This window comes from Ictidomys tridecemlineatus, chromosome 5, assembly GCF_052094955.1.
Source record: "Ictidomys tridecemlineatus isolate mIctTri1 chromosome 5, mIctTri1.hap1, whole genome shotgun sequence".
Lineage (NCBI taxonomy): Eukaryota > Metazoa > Chordata > Mammalia > Rodentia > Sciuridae > Ictidomys > Ictidomys tridecemlineatus.
In genome coordinates this window covers 97804110-97827249 of record NC_135481.1, presented here as the reverse complement: position 1 = coordinate 97827249, position 23140 = coordinate 97804110, and the positions used below count along the sequence as shown (strand labels likewise).

Below are 23140 nucleotides of genomic sequence, written 5' to 3'. Positions count from 1 at the left end.
TGTGCAAGGACACATTAGATTAGATCACTATCTAGATTCCCACAAAGAACTAAGAGTTCTAGAAGGTTTTTCTAAGCAAAGGCTCAGAGATGTATCTATAGAAATTAATCAATTAAGAAGCAAGAGCTTGCAGGCCTGTAATCCAGCTACTCTGGAGACTAAGGCAGGAGGATCACAAGTCCAAGAACAGCCTAGCAAAATAATAATAATAATAATAGCTGGGGTACAGCTCAGTGTAAAGAACCCTAGCACCGCAAACGAAGAAGAAGAAGAAGAAGAAGAAGAAGAAGGAGAAATAGAAATAGAAATTAAGTGCTCTTTTTGTTCCCTGGCCTGTGCTGAGCACTATGGTGTCTATGGACACAGAGGACCTCAAGGAAATAACTGTAAAAATGACAGCAGATAAGTCCATGCTGTGTGATGGATCTGAGTATAGATGAATTTCAAAAGATGTCCGGGGGAGGAGTCAGAAAAGTTATCTTGAAGGAGGTGGAGTTTAAACTAGGGTTTGAAAGCAGGGCTAGGTTTTGATTTAAAAGAAGGAAAAAAACTGTCCTAGCAAGAGAAACTACAGAATGTTTTCCTGCATCCGCATCGACCAGATCCTCAGAAATGAACCAGAGGGAGGAAACACTAGATCGGCTTGTGGTCTTGTTTGTTTGTTTGTTTGTTTGTTTGTTTGTTTGTTTGTTTGTTTTGTCGCTCTACCCATCGGGGTGAACAATGAAAAACTGCCTCAGGCTGCAGCGTCACGGGGACCTTTCTGGAACCAGAGGAGCGAGCGCTGCCTCGCGCCACCACAAGGTGGCAGAGCTGCTATTCTGCTGCTAATCGCTGCGAGTTAGGATCGGCGAAGGCGAAGGACCTCAGACCCCTCCTCAAACTGGTCAGGGGGCCGGCAGCTGGTGAGCACTGGTCTTCTCGGTGTAAGCAGCCTTCATATTCAGCCTGGAGGTTAGAAAAGAAAGACGGTGTGAGAGGAAACTGGGTGAAGCTGGGAGGGAAAAGAGGGAGACACATGAAGAGGCGCTCACCACCAGGTCCTCCTGCACATGAAAAGATTTTCCAATCAGCAGGACCAGGTTTGTTTACAGGGACTCTGGCCACCCAGCCTCCTGCTGCAATCATGGTTTCCAAGAGTTTAATGCTTATCTTGAAAGTGATCAACTGCTAGTCCAAGACTGGTTCCAGAACAGCCAACTCCCTAGACCAGGGTCTCTCTCTGGACAGCCAGTCCAGCCACGATAAGGAGGAATGCCATTAGCTTTAGGGAGTACATACCTCTCGGCCACCACCCATCCCTGGTGTTATGCTGCGAGCTGTGTATGGCAGCAGATGTGTTAGTGGCATCCTTTAGGTGCACTGAAGTCAATATTTAGCCCAAGTCTACATCCTACCAAGTAAGCCAGGCCACAGGGTACTGAAGCCACAGGAACACATTTAGAATCACCTAAGACACAGTTTGAAGCCAGAAATTTGACTTTTATTGTTCCTAACTAGCTGGGCAAGTTTGGACGGGTGAACCAACTTCTCTGAGCCTTGGTTTCCCCATTTGTGAAATATCTAGGTATTAGATAATAATCTCTGATGTGCCTTCCAGTGCTGAAATCCAGAAAAACAAATGCTCGCTCCTTTGGCCAGAGGATCTAGGGGATGGGGATGGGGGATGGGGGAGCGGGCATCACGAAGAATTGGCCCCAGTCATCTCAGGGATTGCAACTAGCTGCCCCAGCAGTGGCCACTGCGGCACTGCCCCCGCCCTCCTCCTTCAGGGCCAGGCGGTACACACCCACGGTTCCACAGAGACTTCTGGAATCTCGCTGGATTCCTCTCAGGAATGTTTATTGCCCTTTACATCTGCAAATCGCTTTACATCAGCAACCCTGCCGCGCGATTATTAATCATCACAATATTCCTCCTCCTGTAAGAGGAATTGCGGGGATCCGGACTTATGAAGGTGAAACCTGCCCGGGATTCACTCAATCACCCGGTAACTCAAGTTAATTAAGCGCTTAATGTAAGCAAAGCGCAAAGAGCCACACAAGTCCAATTACTGCAGGGATCAGAACGGTAGGGGTCCTCGAAGAACTCCACCGATACTCCAATTATGCCACGGGGAGGGGGCCCTTAGACACTGATGGAAGACCACTCACGAGCCTGGTGACAGTGCGGCAAACATTACGACCCCACCCCCACAGTTCTCAGGCCAGGGAGAGGAAACTGGCCTTTCCAAGGTCACTTATCCCCCAAGGAGCAATACTGACCCCAGAACCTCGGTCTTCAAAGCTTTCCACTGCGACATGCGCAAGAATTTTAAATTCAAGTGTTCAAAACACAGTTAGGCTGGGGGTGGCTGTTCCCATGATTTCCGAGCAAACACAGAAAAAAATTGTGACCTCAGATCACGCACCAGGAAGACCGGAGAGTCCCCCAGGTCTGCAATGCACCCTCCACGAGCCGAGCCACAAGAACCGTGGCCCCTCCCAGGGTGCCAGCGCCCCCGCCCCGCCTCCGCTCCGGTTCGGGGGAAGCGGGCCGAGACGCCCGGACCTCCGCCGCTTTCCGCGGGGGCGTGGCCTGCCGGGGGCGGGGCGCAGCGGGAGTCCGGCTCCCAGCCTCCTCCCGACCCGCGGCGCCGCGGCTGCGCCAAATATGGGCAGAGCGGAAGCGGCGGGCAGACGTCATGGCGCCGGGTGGGGGCAGCGCTGCGGGGCCGCTGACGGGAGGCGCTGACGGCGCCTACGTGTCACCGTGGAAACCAAACAGTAAATAGAGGACTGGGAGCTCCTGGCACCGCCTGCCCCAGCGACCTGGCCTGGAGCAAAAGGCCGGAAGCTGGGAAGGGCCTGGAGAAACCTTGGCCTAGTGGACGAATGCGGGGGCGCGGAGAGGGTGCGGAGAGGGTGGAGGAGGGCACGCCGAGCAGAGAGAGCGCCCCAACATCCCTTTGGGAGGCTTCCAGGAAGCCAGTTCTCCCTCTGCCCGGCAGCCGGTTGGAGCGGGTCAGGAATGGCAAGAAACCCTCAAGCCACTGCGGAGGGTTTCCATTCGGTCTGCAAGGTTGTTGGAGACGTTGCTTTTGCTTTTTTTCTCCTTACTAGTGGCAAAGAGTGCGGGCATTGGAGCCAGGCTGCCAGGAGCTCCACTTCCAGCTCTGCCACTCCAGTTGGATGATGTTGAGCAGATCGCACTGTATCATTACCTATAAAACTACGGATAATAACAGAAACCTCTTTAAAGAGTAGTTATGGGAATTATTAAGGGAAAACAAAACACAAATATACACCATCACTGCCTGCACCTGGGACGAAGCACTCCAACCTCTCTGTGCTTGGTACACCACATAGTGCTGCATACACTGCTAGGGCATTCCACTCTAAAAAGGCTCCAAGAGAGGAATGCAAGGGGTTGTCAAAGCAGAGCATAGCCAGTATTTCTAGCTAAGCATCGAACATCTATGAATGAGGCATTGTTGGCCCCGTTGAAGCATTTCTATAGCAGTCATTGGATGTCATCAGAGTTTTGAAATTGAAAGGTAGCTTTGAGATTTTTTTTTTAAGCCCTCCTCTGATATGGCATGGGAAGCAATCCCAAAGAGGTCTGATCACATAAATACATCATAGGGACTGATTTTAGCATTCTGGTAATGTAGTTAAACACTCCGGGCTTTAGAGTCACAAATCTCAAATCTCTCTTATTTAAGCTTTCCCTAGATCATTTTCCTCATCTGTAAAATGAGAATACTAATAATGTCTGCCTCATAGATTGTCATGAAGATTAAATGAGAGAATTCATTTGACAAGATAATTATTATATGTCCACTATGATTACAAAACAAATATGATCTCTGATTTAGCATTGCCTATAAGGTGCTTAGCATGGCCTGGAACATAACAGGTACGTGTGAAATGTTAGCCATGATGAATATTTTATTCTAAGCCTCCAGGTTCCATCCAAGCATGTGCCTCCAGATAAGCCCTATGAATTCCTATCTTAGAACCTCTGTTGTGCAATTACCGTGGACTTCACCTCCCCCTGGATTCCACAGGCATAACAACCCAACATGTACAACATGGAACTTACCTTTGTATACCCTAAACCTGTTCCTCTTCCTATAGTCACAAAGTCATTGGTGGAACCACAAGCATCCTTGTGTGTCAAGCCTGGTAAATGTGGGAATGAGCTTGGATTCCTCACTGTCCCTCACCTCCCACATCCACTCAATCACCGAGTCCTGACAGTCTTACTCCTTAATTACCTCTTGTTCACTCTCCATTCCCACCACCAGTACCTTAGTTCAGCCTTCACACAACTAAACTAGTAAATGCTAGGTTCTCTGTGCTCTGGCCACAGTTACCTCTTCTTGACCTGTCTCTAGCCTCCTCCACTTTGATGCTGCAATACTGATGTAAATGAAATCAAATGCAATGTTCTGTAATTTACATCCCCACACTCCCTTCCCTCCCCCACCACTTTATAGTCTAGCAAAACCAAATACATTGTTTTATGAGTCTGTGGTTATACAATTCTAGTCCTCTGCCTTGAATCTCTCCACCCAGCCACTTACAAACCCCATCCATCTTCAAAGCCCAGTTCAGAGGTCACTAGAGACTTCCCCAAGTAGGGTACATCACTCCTTCTTCCATTCATCCCCTGTAACTGATGTTGATTTTTGTTGTTACAGTGTATATTATAATGTTTGTATTTAGGTGTCTGTTTTTCTCCCTTACTAGACCACATATTCTGAAAAGAGGACTGTGTCTTGTTCATATCTGAATTCAACATTTGATAGACAGTAGACACTTAGAAACTGTGGGTGTGTGTGTGTTACTGTGCACTGAACCTGGTGGCACTCTGCCACTGAGCTACACCCATAGCTCCCCCCACCTTTTTTTTTTTTTTTTTTTGTGACAGGGTCTCACTAAGCCGCCCAGGCTGGCCTGGAATTTATGATCATCCTACTTCAGTATCCCAAAGAGCTAGGATTATAGGAATGCACCATTGCACCAGCTTAGAATTTTTTAAATTTTATTAAATAAAGCCATGTTTGCTCCACTAACCCCATCTTCCTAAAGTATAAAGATAATAACAGCTAACCCTTCTAGTATACTCCTACATGCCCAGGTACTGTAATAAGCACTTATACATACCAACTTATTTGTTGTATACAGCAATATCCCAACAGGTGAACACAATTATCATCTCCATTTTACAGATAGGGAGACTAAGATGCAGAGAGATTAAGGAATTTGCCCAAGCTCAAGGAGCCAGGATTCAAAACTAAGTCTGTGCTCTGGACCACTCTCTTCTATTGGACCCAATTTCTCAAATCCAGATCATTTATTGTATCATCTTGATAAGTTTAGCTATGATTAAAGTCACATGATCAACCAAAAAGCCTGTAGATCTGACCATAATTTGTTCTCTAAAGTAAACATGGCAACAACTTAGTTGGAGCGTGTGGCATTTACCTATAGGATAAAGGTGTTGCCTTTTGCTTCTGACCCTTTTAACAAGGCCTTCTTCATATGGACCTGCTTCTGGTGCTTTCTTGTTTGCTGTGCTAGGGATTGAACTCCTGGCCTCAGCATCCTAGGCAAACGCTCTACCACTCAACTCTATCCCCATCCAGGGCCTACTTCTAATGTAACCTACAATTAAACCCCTGTGGGTTCTTAGACCTAATCATCTGATTTAAACAAACACAAGCAGCATGAGCTGAAAGTAAAAAGAGCTTATTAATTAAGTAGAGATGATGGCCATCAGGCCAAGCAGCCTCTTTGGGACAATAGCCAGAGTCCTTTCTGCTCTGCCTCCTCTTAAGCAACTGAATAATGCTTCTAGGACAAAGGAAAGGCAGCTTAGTTTAGTCCATAAGTGGGTGTGTGGAACCACTGAAATGAATTGTGTTGCAACTAAACTGGTTTATATTTTGGATGCTTTTACCTATGTGCAAAGAAAATGGAAATCTACCCAATCAGACCCTTCAGACTTTTGAACTCAGTCATCAGGATTCAATGCACCTTATTCCCACATGCCTTTCCTCAAGTCTGGATATACTTTCAGCAAATTATGACAATGATAATGACATTGATGTTGAAAATGGTAATTTCTAACCCTTATTCTTTCATTCTGATGCAGTCTAAATTATAGGCTTTATCATTTAGCATACGGGTTGCTAGGAACCAATAAACTCAAACAACTTGTATGATAGTCTGAGTATTTTACATCAATTAAAATGAAAAATATTATTTTGTTTCTTTGAAGATGATTATTCCCAGATTTATATAGGTGTCCATTCTGCATTTGATGTTGAAACAATTCCTCAAACTATAGTAAACCTGTGGTTTACTTGTATTTTTTTTAACCTTAACATTCTTTCCCAAGATAGATAGTTTCTCATCTTAATATTGTAGAACATTTAACAGAAGTGTGTGTGTGTGTGTGTGTGTGTGTGTGTGTGTGTGTTTGTGTGTATTGGGGATCAAACCCAGGAAAAAAAAAATAGAAATCTATCTAATCAGACCCCTTCAGACTTTGAACTCAGTTGGAATACGTATTCTGATCTGCTTTTCCTCCGGTGGGAATAAGTACCTCTACACAAACACTACCACCTAACTACACTCCCAACCTAACATGAACTTTTTCTGGGCTGGGATTGTGGCTCAACGGTAGATTGCTCGCCTAGCACGGGCGGGACTCGGTTTGATCCTCAGCACCTCTTAAAAATAAGGGCATTGTGTTGTGTCCATCTAAAACAAAAAACAAAACTTTTTCAACAAAGAGGCATGCTCTTCTACTATGGAAGAAATCTATGAAGTACACAGTTAATTTTCACATCTAAGTTCTAGCTGGCTCCCTTCACACACTTTTGTAATTTTCATCTGCATTCTTCTATTCAAAAGAACACAGAAGTGTCAAGACAGAAAAGTTCCTATTCTCATTGGACTTACACTTTGATGGTAATAGGGCGTAAAATTTTATAAAGGAAAAGAAAACATAGATTTATATTGCACACAGTGATCTTGCTGTGAAAAAACAAAGCAGAATGAGATAGTCAGGGGAAAGACTATGTGCAGAAGGGATCCTGGATAGAAACTTTAGGTAATTTCCTTAATCATCTGAGAATTTTACTGTGCCTTAGTTTCTTCTTTGTCTGTTAATTAAAAATAATATAATTTATTTATTTCCACTCACACATGGAGTAGAAGTAAATAAATTATATTATTTATATATTATATTTCATATATATTATATATAATAATATATATATATGATTATATTACCCACAGAGAACATATTCAGTAACACAGCACTATGTGCCAAGTCCTAAGCTAGGCTTGAGGATCCACTAGTGAGCTAAGCTGGACAGTCCTCAGAAGGAAATGACCCCCCAGCCACTTCTTGGTACAAAATGACTGTTATTAGAACAAATTGTTAAATGCTTCTCTTTAATTTGATAATTGCACATGATGCAAAGATGTGCAAAGACAATATAGTATCCATAATCCACAATTCTACAGAGATAAATATGTTTTTTTTCTACCCTCTGTCTGTATAAAATTATTTTTTTTTAAAGAGAGAGGGAGAGAGAGAAAAAATTTTTAATATTTATTTTCTAGTTTTCGTCGGACACAACATCTTTGTTTGTATGTGGTGCTGAGTATCGAACCTGGGCCGCACACATGCCAGGCAAGTGCGCTACCGCTTGAGCCACATCCCCAGCCCGAGCCACATCCCCAGCCTGAGCCACATCCCCAGCCCTGTATAAAATTAATTTTGAGCCAGAGCGCACTGGCATTCACATTGAACTTGAATTGATCAAGGTGATCCGGGGAAGGCAGTGGAGAAATTCCACCAACCAAGGATGGAAGTGGGGTGTTGTTTCTGGCCAAACAAAAAAGATGTGAAATCCCCATTGCCTAACATCCTATTAGAGCCAGGAATAGAAATTAAAGAATTTGAGTAGAATGCATTTCTGCTTGTAGAAACAGTGTGTAATTTATTCATTCACCCACAGAGAACATATTCATTAACACTGTGCTATGTGCCAGGTCCTAAGCTAGGCTTGAGGATCCACTAGTGAGCTAAACTGGACAGTCCCCAGAAGGAAATGACCCCCCAGCCACTTCTATGATATATGGATGTCTTGTATTAAGGTTTTTAACGGTGATGTCCTGACACAGTTTTTGTTTTGTTTTATTTTATTTTGGCCATATTAGGGATAAAACTCAGAGCCTTACGCATACTAAGCAAGCTATACCACTAAACTTTATCCCCAGCCCTTTCTATTTTATGAGACAGGCTCTCGGGAAGTTCTCCAGGCTGGCCTCCAACTTGCAATCCTCCTCCTTCAGCCTCCTGAGTGGCTAGGATTATAGGCATGCACCACCATACCCTGATGACATGGTTGTTTTGTTGAGACTAGTGTAAGACTATATCTTATGAGGTCAAAGTCTTTTCTAAAAGAAAATTGAAATTTCCAATGTCAATCATCCGCCGTAGTTGTTGAACCTGAATCAGGAAAAGAGAATTTGGAAGGAGTCCTTTGGCTAGCAAGAGATGGAATTTCTTCTCTCCACACCATAAAAATGGGATCCGAAGGAAGCTTGGCAGAGTGTCAATCCTGTGGGGGACCCTGTGACCTCTAGGAAGCCTGCTAAAGAGATTCCTTGCTTTAATAAATTCTTGTCAATGGGACAGCCTGGGCTACGGTGAGTTAGAGAAAAGTTCTGTCCAGTCTGTCAAAGGGAAAGCAATAGTATCCCTCTGTAGTCAGCATGGGGTAGCCAGAGGCCATTAGTGAGGTCATGTGATGTTCAGGGATGTCCGAGTCCAGCTGCCCTTCTCTATCTGTGAAATTTTCTTCCTTCTTCCTCCTATTATTACTATGCACATAAGGGATGCAGCAGGGTTCCCTATAAGATATATATATATATATATACATATAAATATACACACATACATATATATATATATATAATATATATTATATACAAATATGCACACATATCACCTTTTTATTTCCAATTCAAATGTTAGTTACATTAGTGTGTAATTAACTTAGGTCATATTTTTAAACTATAAGGTATTTACCCTTTGAACAGTAAACAATGAGCCCAAGGCAGCTTTCATTAATGCCAAACTGGCAAAAATAGTGCACAAACATTGCGTGAGGTAGGAGAGCTCCAAAGAGCCATAAGTAAGTTGCTTTCAAATGTCAATTATCATGGGAGGAGCAGGGGATCATAGGTGAGAACAAGTTTAATAGAACTGTCATTTCAAATTAAAACTTTTAACTTGATCGAGTATGATACTCTGTGACCACCCAGTGATTTTCATTATCACCTAAGCATTAGGAGACTGGCCTTGAAGCTCCCTTTCCACCCAGCATGTGTAGAAACTTGCTCTCTGGCTTTCAAGCTTGGTGCCTGTGTGACACTTGAGAGCCAGGGTAGAAGGGCACAGTCGTCTCTCTTTATGGTTTGTACATGTGCGTGTAAGTGCCCCATTACCAGAGGTGTCCCAGACAAAGGTCATGTTCTTCTTTAAGATGATAAAGTTTCTAAGTTAAAACTTATTCATAGTCATGTTGACTTCTTACTGAGCGATTATGTAACTTTTTATTTACAGAATGATCAGCCCTTATTTGTGCTCTTTGAGATCTCTTTTGAATTCTTGGAGCCAAGAATTCATTAGCTTGTTCCTAATGTTAAAGCAACTTCAGAAATCACAAAGCACTTTTTACCAAGGGATAGGACAATAGTCCTCTTTTCCTTTTGAGAATAAAATATGCCAACTAAGTTAGAGCTAAAGACTAAAAAGTTGGGGCTTTTTTAACCAAGTGAAAACTTTTTTTAAACTAGTTATTGTTTTGGGTTTTTTTAATTAGCAGGACTTTTGTTGATTTATTTTGTGGTGCTGGGGATTGAATCCTAGGCTCTGTGCCTGCTAGGCAAGCATTCTGCCACTGAGCCACATCCCTAGCCCTTAAATCTAGTTTTGTTTTGTTTATGATACCAGGGATTGAACTCAGGGGCACTTAACCTCTGAGCCACATCCCCAGCCCTTTTGTATTTTATCTAGAGACAGGGTCTTGCTAACTTGCTCAGGGCCTCACTAAATTGCTGAGGCTGACTTTGAGTTTGCAATTCTCCTGCCTCAGCTTCCCAAGCCACTGGGATTACAGGCGTGTACCACCACACCTAGCTAAACCTAGTTTTAAGAGGCAATTCAACCTGATGGTTTGGACAAAGAGTAGGAAGTAAAGATTCTAATCCCCACAGTAGAATGTTGAGAAAATCATTCATTCCAACTAGTCTTCACTTTGTTCACCTTTAAGGTAGGAGCATCCCTTCACATAATTTTTTGAGAAATACAAAACTTAAAATAGGGCTAGGTAAACCACTTGCTTAGCATTGTGTGAGTACCTGAGCTCAATCAACTGCACCACATTTTTTTTTTAAGTTAAACTGGTGTATGCAAAACTTAGCTCTGTTTGTTCAAAGGAGTCCTTTAAGATTAAAACATCTGAATTTAGAGTCGGCACAACTAGATTTAAACATTTCTCCCATTGCTACCAAAACAGAAAAAGAAGCAGAAAGACACAGAACCTACTGGACAGATTTCTGCCCCCAGAGCCAGAAAGCAGAGAATTTCAGCAATGCAATGTGAAGACACATATTTGTAAAATTGCCTCTCTAGTTTCCTTCTCCTCTTTGGTAAGGGATCAGACAGAGGGGTGTGTCCCCCTCCAGGAGCTACCCTTCCTGACAAACTGGTCTCCAATAATACCTTTCAGAATCTTACAAAACTCCCAGAACGAAAAGAAAAGAGCACGAATTTGGTGGCATTCAACTTAAATGCTTTTATTGACAATGTCTTGGAACAATAAGCAAACAATGCTTAAATTTTTCATTCAAATTCACTTTCCACATGTTGAAAGACCTCAAGGTAGAAAAAAATAAAATAAAAATATAAATATCTGAGAATCCATCTTAATAAATAAATTAAAAACACAATAAAACGTTTTCATGGAAAACTGTTAATGTCAGAACATTCAGACCACCTCAACAATGCATGATCAGTAACATTACAATGAACATTGATGTTGAAGAAAAACTACAGTACATGGATATAGCTATTTATTTCTATCTACTAGAAAATAAAGTCATATCTTTTCTTAGTTTAATATTGGTCATTTCTAATCAGAACACACTATTGCCAGGAACACAGTAGTTATTGTTAAAATCAGCTGCACTAGATACAATTTGAAAATATCCAGCACCAGGTTAATTCCAATAATGAACCCAATAGATTAGTTAATGCTATGAGAAGACTAAGGAGAAAGAGAAAAGAGACACAGACCCAGGCCTGGCTCAACATGCTACTAACTACCAGCTCTCAGATGTGTCACTGGGAACAATACACACTCCATGCGTTTTGCTACATCTCCGGAAGAGGTTAGGACTTGAGTCCACATGTGGATGCTTTCAAGTCCTTGAGGCCCACAGCCTGGTGTGTTTCACGCACAGATAAGGTCCTCCCTAGGTCTACAGGAACCCTCGAGGGAAGACGTGTTTCTCATCTCTGTAATGCACCAACTGGGGCAGGGGCACCTGTGAGTGCCCACTGCCTCCCCTTCCTTGCCCGCTCACAGGGCCAGCAGCGTGGGTGAGCTGAGTGAGTCAGAGGAGGGCTCATTGCTGCTGCTGCCCTTGCGGTGGGCAGCCGCACAGCTGGGGAAGGAGTCAGCCTCGGGGTAGGTGAAGACGAAGGAAGACGTGTAAGTAGTGCAGCTGGGAGTACAGGTGACCACCGGGGTGCACAGGGGCTCCAGCTCTGTGGCCATGGGCCCCATCCCCAGGGAGCCACTGTGCAGGGGCTCCCAGTCTGCTGCATAGAAGGAACCAGACAGGTCCATGTCTGGCACTGAGCGGGCGGTCTCAGAGACGCTGGGCCTGGATGATGCCGGGAACAGGAAGTCATCGAAGGGCTCAGCCTTCAGCTCCATGCTGTTGATGCTCTTGACAGGCTCCACCGATGGCTTAGGCTCAGGGTCATTGAGCAGGGGCAAGGCGAAGGCCTCCTCAGATTCTGGAGTGGCAGCCTCTGGCAGGCCCCCACTCAAATCCAGGGATGCCACAGACATCTCTTCTGGGAAGCCCAGGTCATCTGGGATCTTGCAGGCAGGTCGGTGAGCTGCCAGGATGAACTCCAGTTTTTCCTTCTCCTTCAACAGGTTGGCAATCTCAGTCTGCAAAGCAGACTTCTCATCTTCGAGTTGGTCTGTCTCCTGTACACAGGGGGATGAAGGACAGCATAAGGCACAGTCTTCCTCAAGGGCCTTGCTCCCTATGCCCAATCTCCAACTTTGTCCCTAACTTTTTAAAAGGAGTGACCCAGAGGATCTACCTACCGCTTGGAGGGTATCAGTCAGCTCCCTCCTCCGGTTCCGGCACTTGGCTGCAGCCATCTTATTCCTTTCCCTTCGAATTCTCCTTTTCTCTTCTTCTTCAGGAGACAACTAAAATTTTAAAAAGAACAGCATTCAGTAACAGTGTCTGCCATCACCTGCATTCCCTGGCCCCAATAAAACTGGCTCTGGCAGCTTCCTGGCACCTCTCTGAAGCCATTTCTAACCTGCAGTTGCAAGCTGGGTGTGACCTGCATTTAAAGTAAGATTCTCAGCAGGGGAACAAAGAAGAGCCCAAGCTAAAACATGAGGTAGGAAACTATCTGGGAAGAAACTAGAGGGCACTTCTTGGAGCAGGACTAAGTATGACTCTAATGGAAAGGGCTTGGAGGCAGGGTCAGGAAGTGCAGGCAATTTCTTTAGGGCTGCCTCCTCTCTACCTTGTTCCGGCATCTCCACTGCCCCTCCTCTGTCCCCAGATACAGAAGAGCTCCTCACCTGTTCTACCTTGCCCCTCCTGCCGATGCTCTGCGCTCTGCCGCCTGTCATGGTCTTTGCCGCTCCAGCCCTGGAGTAAGCCCCAGTCGAGGGAGTGGGGACTCCGTAGGGGTGAGGAGCTCTGGTCTGCGATGGGGCCACGGAGGAGACCAAGGTGGGTTGCACCAGCCACTGCAGGTCCGGGCTGGTCGAGATAGCAGTCACTGTGGGGATGAAGTTGGCACTGGAGACAGCCAGATCCGTGCAGAAGTCCTAAAACAAAACAGAAGGGGAAAGCTGACGTGAGCGAGCGTGTTCCAGACACAGGTGGGGAGAGCAGAGTTAGTGCCGCCTGCAGTTGGGGGACAGAGGGAGAGACACGGTCCTGTTATGGACTGCTCATCTTAAAAGCTTCTCATTCTGGATGAAAACTCTCTCCCTTTCCTCCCAAGAAGTCCGCAGAGCAGTGCCTTTCTCCTCCATCCTGCTGCTGCGTTCCCGTTATCCCTCCAGCATCACTCGCTTGAAAGGGGGTTTGTTATAAATATCACTGACGTCTGCGCTGACGCAGGCGCCGCTCCGGAGTCTCCAGAATGAACTCGCTTTTTATCAATGAAACTGCCTTACACACCCGCTCGCTGCACCCTCCTCCTTGAGCCCTCCTTCCTGCTCCAGGCTGCCACGGGAAGGAGGGGATTGCCACTTTTTGCCGCCTCCCGGGAGAATCCAGGCTCTAGTTAGCGAGCCTTTGCTTGGGACACGTTTGCCCAGCTAATGTCAGGGACAAGTCATGGAGTGCGGACCAGAGGCTGCTCAGGATGAACCTGCAGCGGGAAAGGGGATCCAAGTCTTACTATGACAAGCGTGCCAGTGCTGAGAACAAGTCCCGAGCTCCCAAGTTAGGGTTGCTCCAATCGCGGCAACCTCCCTCGCTAGCTAAAGGGAGACCCCGACTGTTTTCCCTGAGCATCCCACCCGCTTTTTCCTCCCGGAGACACAAAGTCCCAGGTCCCACAGCGGCACGAATCCAACTTACCTGTGCATTGACCGGAGAGCCCATGCTGGAGAAGGAGTCGGCCGGTGAATGGTAGTAGGAGAGATTGTCCCCGGCCGGGGAGGCGCTGCTGCAGCGGGAGGATGACGCCTCGTAGTCGGCGTTGAAGCCCGAGAACATCATTGTCACGGTTTGTGAAAGCCGGGAGAGGGACCAAGGGACGGAGAAGGGTGGGAGCTGTGGAGCAGAGCTGAGTGGGAGCGCGGTCACTGCTCGCTCGCTGCGCCGCCGCCAGCTCAGTCTCGGCTTCTCGCTGCTGATGCGGTTGGAGTACTAGGCGCCGCAGCCACCGCTTTTATAACAGCATTTTATGAATGAGCTAATACGTCACTGGTCGCAACCACTGAGGCACTCGGGGGAAAGCGCGTGCTCTTGAGTGCCTCTGTGGCCGGCTTGTCACTTCCGCCGCACTCGTAGCCACTTGTTCCTGTCTTCCTGTGTGTTCTTATCCTATGAACGTTTTGCATTCCGGTCTTAGGGGTCTCTTGGACCCCTCCATGTGTGGGATTTCGGGGATAACTCCCCCCACGACTACAGTGAGCGGCCGTGGAAACCTGCTGACGCAGATGTCCTAATATGGACATCCTGTGTAAAGGGGGGAGGGATTGACGGGAACTGCTCGCTGGCTGCAGCCAACACCGAGGGTGCAGCGCTGGGGGAGGCGGGGGCCCGCAGCCGGGGGAGGGGAGGCGGGAAAGGCGGAGAACGCGAGCGAACATTCGCACCTGATTCAATGCGGACCCTTGTTCCCGAGGTCGGAAGAGACGGGATGACAGCCGCCTCTTTAGCACTGTCCAGAAACTGGGGACAGGTATAGGAGAAACAGGTACTCGGCGCTGAGGGCTTGAAGCCTCTGCTCCCGGACGAATGCGTCCTACCCCCATTCCCTTAGTCCTAATTCAATGCGAATTGTGAAATCAGACCCTCAGTCCTCTCCTTGAGTCCCTGGGCTCAAGCAACACTAGGACTGCGTTTTGAAGCAGAAAGTGGAGGATCCAAAGTAAGAATACGATAACCTGCTTTATCGCTGATGTGGGTTCATTCATTCCTTCATTCATTCGTTCGTTTCTTTTCAAGGAAGATAGCGCAGTTTTTTCTTAGTCGTATGTGGAGATATTAGTGTTATTGTCAAATCTGAGACACTATCCGATAAACATTGTGCAAAACCTCGGTGCTAGAATGTCAGAAGGGGTCGTTTGCCTTCTTCTGGGCTGGGGCTGGGGAGTGAGACCGCGGAGTGGGGCCGCAATTGCGTTATCTAGGCAAGTGTCCAATCGAGGGTTACAAGGTGGGATGATAAGTGGGGTGATCTAACTCGAGTCCGCGCTGGGGAGATGGGGACTGCTTCGGTCCCGCCAGGAAGCTGCGCTAACCGGGAGGCAGCAGCGGGTGATTTTCCAGCTCGAACTTGGAGGGGGGAGGACTGGGGGACTGGAAGGACAGTGCCCAGCAGTGCCCAGACAGAAGACCTTGGTCGCTGGGACCCCAGCGCGGCTATGTGGCCATTTCCTCATCCTGAAAAATGAGGTTTGGGGGAGGGAAAATGCCCCAGAGTGTACCACACCCCCAGATGCCCCCAATCTCCTGCCCCGCAGCAAAGGACAACCGGGGTCACACTGCCCTGGATCAGTCCCAGCGTGCTGGCTACCTCTAGGGCAATACGCCGCAGGTCCCTTGCAGAGCCCCTGTGTCCCGCCTTCCACACTTTGGACCTGGACACAGGGCCCACAGTGGACAAGGCACAATAGGGCAGCGGGCAGACCGTTCCTGGTGCGCGGGGAGCGGAACCGCGAACCTGCCTCCCGCCGCCGCACCCGGGAGCCAGGCGATTCTGCTATAGATAGTAACAGGGAAGCTGCTGTTTACAGCAACACAGCGCCGCCAGGGCCGTCGCCAGGCGACGCCGCGCGGCCGGGTGCGCCCGTCGGTCCAGCGAGGCCACCCGCCCTCCCCGCTCCCCAGGGGCCGCGGCCTCCCTGTCCCGGCTGCGGCCGCTCCCGCCGCCTGACATCACCCGCCGAGTCCGGGGGCTGAGCGCCTCTAGTGCGGGCTGATGCGCTAACCTCCATTCTTAGAGATCCGAACCCGGCGGGAGCGGCGAGGGCAGGGAGGCGGGGATTCGTGGAACTGGGCCACTTGCTATTTTTGCATTCCCTGTCACAGGCAGAGGTGAAAACAGAATTTCATCACTGTATGTCATTGGTTTATGTTGATGGGAATGTAGACGCTTTTTTTCCCTCACCAAAAAGGTGCGCGGTGGGGGCCCACGTTAACAGACTTTTTGGAGGTCCCCTGAATCCTAAGGCAATTCTTCGGGGTCTTCTGCTCTGCTAATTCTATCATCTGTTAGGCTATCCCACCGACCTTGATTTTGAGAGAGAGAGAGAGAGAGAGAGAGAGAGAGAGAGAGAGAGAGAGAGAGTTTATGAAGGCAAATTTATTTCTCCTCTTATTATTAGCTTCGACAAAGTAGGTCAAGTCTTGAATTCCTGGGTCTGGCCTTGCCTTCTATTCTCACAATTGAATCTCAGAACCACTTAAGAGAAAAACCTAGAATGATTTGATTTACTTCCCCTTCAGGTCTGAAACAGCTCAGGTCAACACCTAAAAGATGTGTCGAGATTTTATACCCAGGATTTATCTCATGTATCACCTATCCTGCCTTTGCCAATTAAAAAAAAAAAAAAAAAAGGAAAGGGGGTCTTGTGTTGAGCCTGTCTCCTCCAGAAAGCTTAACTCTTTCCTTTCTGGAACCACTATGACCAGAGAGTTGAAGACTTAATACATTTCTCCTCTGAAAAAGACAGACCACCGTTCATTCTTTCTTTTATTTATTTAACAAAGAACTATCAAAACCGTACATGGGGGCTGGGGTTGTGGCCATTGGTAGAGAGCTTGGCTAGCACATGTGAGGCCCTGGTTTCTATACCTGGTACCACATACAAAGATAAATAAATAGAGACTGAGGCTGTGAATAAATAAATAAATAAATTAATTAATTAAAGATATTGTGTCCATCTACAACAGCAACAAAGAACCTAACTTAGCCTGGCTCTGGGCTGGGGGCTGGTGTCTACTATAATAAACAGGGTGGTCCTGTCCCTACCCTCAGAGAGAATCCAACTCATGGGGAACATAGACAACTCAATAGAGAATTTCTTGGCAGCAGCAAATGGCTTGACAGAGGTAAGAACAAGGTGCCATGGAACACAAAGAGGGTTTGGAGACAGGTCCCAAGGAAGTAACTTCAACACAGAGACAGGGCCTAGATCCTCTGTGTTCTGGGTATTGAAATGATAAGGATTAAAAAGGGCTGAGAGTGACATCTAGGGAACCAGAGCAGTGGGATAAGATGATACAACTGGAGTTGTGGCTCAGTGGGAGAGCACTCACCTAGCATGCACCAAGCACTGGGTTTGATCCTCAGCACCACATAAATGTAAAATAAAGATATTGTGTCCACCTAAAACTTAAAAATAAATATTTTTAAAAAGATAATACAACCTCAGAACCCCCCCACCCTCCTGCCCCATTAACATTCGAACTGTGATCCTTCTAAGATATGCTTCTATCTCAGTCTACTCCTGGTATCCATTCAAGGACAGCAGAATCACATTTTTAAAAGTGGAATGGGTTGGAAATGTAGTTTAATGGTAGAGCGCCTGCCTACTGGGTTCAAGGTTCTGTGTTTAATCCCCAGCACAGGAAAAATACATGCAATAGTAAAAATTTTAAATAAAGAATTAAAAGAGGGGCTGGGGATGTGGCTCAAGCGGTAGCGCACTCGCCTGGCATGCGTGCGGCCCGGGTTCGATCCTCAGCACCACATACCAACAAAGATGTTGTGTCCGCCGAGAACTAAAAAATAAATATTAAAAAAAAAAAATCTCTCTCTCTCTCTCCTCTCTCACTCTCTCTTAAAAAAAAAAAAAAAAAAAAGAATAAAAAGAGTTGATCCAGCCACCCAACTATTGGATATAAACCCAAAGGGGGAAAATCAGTATGCTGAAGGAATGTCTGCATACCTGTACTCACAGCAGCATTATTCACAATAGCCAAGATACAACCTAAGTGTCCATCAATATACAAATGGATTTTTTTTAAATGAACTGTACATTCACAATGAAGTACTATTCAGCCTTAAAAAAAAAAAACAGGAAATTCCACCATTTGCAACAAAATGGGTTAATCTAGAGGACATTGAGTACAATAAGCCAGACACAGAGCAAATACCATAGTAACTCACTTAAACATGGAAACTAAAGCTGTTGAACTCATGGAAGTAGAGAAGAGAAAGATGCTGAGGAGGGAGGTGGGCAAGAAAGAGGACAGGCTGGACATCCGGTACAAAGCTATAATTAGATAGGAGGAGTAAATTTTGGTGTCCTATTGCATAGTGTGGTGACAGTTAATAATGTATACTTTAAAATAGCTAAAAGAAAGGATTTTAATTGTTCTTACCACAAAGAAATGATAAATGTTTGAGTGATGAAGATGCTAATTACTCTGATTCAATCATTCCAGGATCTATACATGTATCGAAATATCATTTTGTACCCCGTAAATATGTATAACTTTTTTTTTTTTTTTTTTTTGGTGCTGGGCTTGAATCTGGGGCCTTGCACATGCTAGGCAAGCGCTCTACCAATGAGTCATATCTCCAGCCCATATATATGTAATTATTATGTCAATTAAAAATAAAATAAAGCTAGACAGGCATAGTGGTACATGCCTTAATCCCAACTACTTGAGAGGATGAGGCAGGAGGATTCCAAGTTTGAGGCCAGCCACAGCAACTTAGCAAGGCCTTTAGTACCTTAGCAAGACATTATTTACAAATAAAAAATAAAAAGGGCTGGGATGTAGCTCAGTGCTTAGGTACCCCTGAGTTCAATCCCCAGGAAAAAGAAAGAATAAAGCTTAAAAAAAATGGAGTTTACAAAATAGAGTCTAAAAATAAAGACAAATCAGATCCCATATGTGAAATTATTTTTGCCACTTGCAAAGGTTAGAGTGACTTTGAGACAGGTGTGTGTGCCTCTGTGAGCGTGGAGCTGCCCTCCAGCAGGGCAGAGATTCCATGCTGTGGACAAGTTTGAGCATGTGACCAGAACCTACATATAAGTGATTATCTATGTAAACTGAGTTCCTCCTATCTGGGGATCCAAAAGTGAAGAGAATAGAAGCTCACACCTGATTTTAATCCAAAGTGAAATCAAACTCCTCTTTCCTCAGTAGATTTTCCTTATCACATATGGGCTTTTCCTATTTTGCACGCTCCCTATGACAGCTGAATAAAGAGACCTGGCCCACATCAAGCTGTTGGATAACTTTTGCATTTGGGTGCACATTGTTTAGCCTGGTATTATTGCAACATTAAGTGAAAGGCTGCTGTCTTGTGCCGCCTACGTAAATGCTGCCGCACACAGCCTGTCCCTAGCAGGCAGAAGTAGCTATTTATTTGGGGAAGTGTGGTCTAGTGGTGAAGGGTTGTGGTCAGAGCATGGGACCAGAAGTCAGGAAGATGCATACACCAAAATCAACTCCTCCAGGGACTTGGGGAAGTCACTTCTTAGACTTGTCTGACAACTTTTGGCCTTTGTCTCCTTCATGTTCACTTAGCAGCTAGGACAGTGCCTGACACATAGTAGGTGTTCAATAAATAGCTGTTGAATGAATGACTGAATGTCCTCATCCAGGCAAGGAGAACATGGATGATTGTTCTTGATGAGTACTTAGAGAGGAAATAGTGTTCTTTAAATCTTTGGAAGGGCTGATAGGCTGTCTTTTATTCTTGTGTATGAATAGGCAAAAATTGGGAAAGAAAAAATAACAAGATGCTTGTGCTATTTTCAGTAGATGCAGCCTATGTGTAATATCCCAGTGGCTCATGATGAAGGATCAAACTCACCCTTGTTATCGAGCCCTATGAGAAAGATAGTCAGTGTCCATATATAAACACCACATTGTCTGCAATGACAATGACTGTGTCAGCAGCACCCTTTAATTTATTCATTCTAAATGTCTGGACCCAACAAGGGAGAGAAGCATTCCCTGATTCCTTCCTATGGGACTCACACACATGTGAGCTCAATGCGGAGCCTTAGAGGTCAAGGTTACTCCCCCTAAGCTTCAGACTGTGAATAAAAACATTGCCCCTATTTAGAACAGCGGAGGCAGAGTTACCACCATCACCACCCCACACACACACCACCACCCAGACTAATTAGTCCTAGTGATTTAGCCTCTTTAGGGGAAAAAAAAAATGCTGTTTTCATTTTGAACAACTCTTGGCTTTTTGACAGGAGATGATGATTCAATGGGATCCCCGTCCTGCTGCTAATGTGAGCATTTAAACAAAGCTCTGTGTGGTTCCTGGGATACACTCCATCTGGAGCTGAGGAAACTGGGGTCCAGCGGCGGTGCCAAAGACTGACGCAATTCAGCCCAAGCCAGCGGCATCTTTCTCCGCCACTGGTCCCACACTGGTTCATCTGCCACACCGACCCTACAGAAACAAGAGTGCTCCATCAGCAGGCAAGTGGGCCTCTCTGGGTGTCAGCTCCTCAAATGTCCTAAAGTGACCTTCTGTGGCTCTGCTGGATTTAACTGTTGCAATCCCAAAGGAGCCCCACCTACGTCACTAAACCTGTAGGATAACAACACACCCTGACTGAGCAACCTCAACTGCAGGGCTCCCAGCCCATGAGAAAATCTCACAGTTGGCATGGGCAGGGCTGTGGGTATCTTGAAAGAGCTGGCACATGACGCGCTCAGTGTCAAGATATCTTATCCACCATCTTACTTTACAAGAGGGTTTCAGTTTTGATTCATTTTTGCAGTATTAGGGATTGAACCTAGGGCACTTACTACTAGCCCACATCCCCAGTCCTGTCTATTTTTTTATTTTGAATACAGGATCCCGCTAAGTTGCTGAGGCTGGCCTCAAACTTGTGATTCTCTTGCTTCAGCCTCCCAAATTGCAGGGATTACAGACATGTGCCACCACATCCAAGCATCAAGAACAACATTAAAGAGATTGTTACAATTGATCACTGTAATGCAAAGGGAAAAAAAATATCCTAAACCAGGAAAATCATGATGGGTATCAAGGAATTCAGAGTTAGGCTTCTGATCCATAGAGCATGGCTTCATCCTTGTGACAACTTTTGTTTAATGCAAAGAGGCTTCCAGTTGCAATTCCCAGAGGAGGTCTGAAGTTCTCCACTGATGTTTTACCTGGAGGATTACCAGTTAAGGATCACTCGTGAAATTCCAAAAATAACTCCGCTAAGGATTTCACCTTCAGACTCTGGCCCACCCTGGATTGCGAGGTCTTCAAGTTAAGACCAGGACAGACCAGACCCTGACAGGATCTGCTCTCCACCTTGGGAGTGGGGGGGGGGGCTCTAAATTAAATCACAAACCTGAACAGACCTTTTGTCCCACCTGTTTAGAGTCTCACTTATGGAATGACACACAGGGACACATCTGCACTCCCTCCCGGGGGTCTCTGGTCTGTAGGATCCAGCTCTACCAAGCCTTCCAGCCTCTTCTGAACTTCTTTTCCTCACCCCGTCCTTCTTTCTCTTCCTTAAATCTGCCAAGTGGGTTCTGCCACTGGCGCTGGTCTGAGGTACCCACTGTCCCCCCCCCCCCGCCCCCCGTTTGTGACATGTTGACTCTTCCTCATACCAATATCCCCTTCTCCAGGAAGCCTGCCCCACCCCCTTGTACATTGCATCACTCCTCCTCCTTGCCCCTCAGTCTGTCCCATTCTGTCACTTTGTGTCACACTACCTGGATTTCTTTCCTATTGAGCATTTATCACTGTGATACCCTGTCTGTTTGGGCAGGCACTTTTCCATTGTCTGTCTTCCCCTCAGCCATAAGCTTCTCCAGAACTGGGGCCTCGTCTTACTCGGTAGGTATCCATCCTCAGGGCCTCACTTCCTGACACTAGTAGACACTCAGCAAATGTTTGTGGAATGAATAAATGTTAAACAGAAAGCTCATCAGCGATTGTCCTTGTGGTTAAGAGGGATCATGGATTCTCCTTTTTGGACAAAAGGATACGACGGGTGACTTCTTACCTATGTCCCCCTCAAGTAAGGAGAAACAAAACTCTAGTTGGCACTGCTGTTATCAGGTATAATAATTTAGATGCTTATAACACCAAGAGGAACAAGCAACCTTAGAACTGCATAGAACACTTCACACTTGCAGCCTAGGAGGGTATGAGGTGCTTTAATTTTAAATCTATAGCCACCCCTTATAGAAATGATGTCAGTGAGCCCTAGCATGCATGAAGCACTGGGTTTGATCCCCAGGACTGCACAGAAAAAGAGAGAGAGGGAGGGTTATATCCCATATGTTTCTCCAAAACTTCAGATTAGTTTTTTAAAATATTTTTTCTCTCTCTCTTATCTCTTTCTATCTCACTATCTTTTTTTTTAGAGATTGACACAATACCTTTATTTTATTTGCTTATGTTTTATGTTGTGCTGAGGATCAAACCCAGTACCTCACACATGCTAGGCAAGTGCTCTACCACTGAGCCACAATCCTTGTCCTAATTCAGGATAATTTTACAAGTGACATTTTAGGAAAAAACGGGGCATAAAAGTAAATATCTAAGTATTTAGTTTAAAGTACTGGCTACAGAGTATAATACAACTTTTATGGCCTTAGCACTAGAACAATTAGACTATACCCTCAAGTAATTAAGAAAATAATAATATTGAATTGTGGAATAAGATTTTATTTAAAAAAATTACGAGTATGCCAAAATCATGCAGGAATCCCTGACCTGCGGGACTCACTGTTTCCCCGTTGCCAGGAACAGTGCCTTACCCAACACAGAGCTCTCAATAAATGAAATAATGGATCCAGCTCTCCTGTTTCTTTCTGGAGCTCCCCCCCACCCCTGCCCCAGCACGTGCTGACCTGACTTCTTGAGCAATCCAGCCATGATTGGGCACAGGACTGGGACCAGGGCAGTATTTGTTGACTGTCTGAATTGCACAGAACAGAGGACTAGAGTATCACATAGCAGAGGCCCACCTGAGGCCTGGCTACATCTCCTACATCAGCCCCATCTGGGCCAAGCTGGTCTCTGCTGTTATAAACAGCACTCCACGTGCTCCTGCCTGTTCCAGATTGGTTAACATGAAGGAATGGGAGGAGCCCCTACT

At 45.9% G+C, this 23140-nt stretch overlaps 1 protein-coding gene and 2 long non-coding RNA genes across 3 annotated transcripts; 1 reads left to right on the top strand and 2 right to left on the bottom strand.

Annotated features, from left to right (window-relative positions):
* Positions 1-638: 638 nt before the first annotated feature.
* Positions 639-2609, bottom strand: LOC120886539 (uncharacterized). Its single transcript, XR_005729547.2, has 2 exons — positions 2265-2609; positions 639-948 (listed from the first exon to the last, which is right to left on the bottom strand). It is a non-coding gene; the product is annotated as an uncharacterized LOC120886539 (long non-coding RNA).
* An 8233-nt stretch (positions 2610-10842) lies between these two features.
* Positions 10843-14238, bottom strand: Fos (Fos proto-oncogene, AP-1 transcription factor subunit). The gene is made up of 4 exons (XM_005321248.4): positions 13929-14238; positions 12914-13165; positions 12419-12526; positions 10843-12295 (listed from the first exon to the last, which is right to left on the bottom strand). The coding sequence occupies exons 1-4, from the start codon at positions 14067-14069 to the stop codon at positions 11654-11656; spliced, it is 1143 nt and encodes a 380-aa protein (XP_005321305.1). The 5' UTR covers positions 14070-14238; the 3' UTR covers positions 10843-11653.
* A 388-nt stretch (positions 14239-14626) lies between these two features.
* On the top strand, positions 14627-22833 carry LOC120886677 (uncharacterized). Its single transcript, XR_005729756.2, has 2 exons — positions 14627-14772; positions 20252-22833. It is a non-coding gene; the product is annotated as an uncharacterized LOC120886677 (long non-coding RNA).
* The last annotated feature ends 307 nt before the right edge of the window (positions 22834-23140 follow it).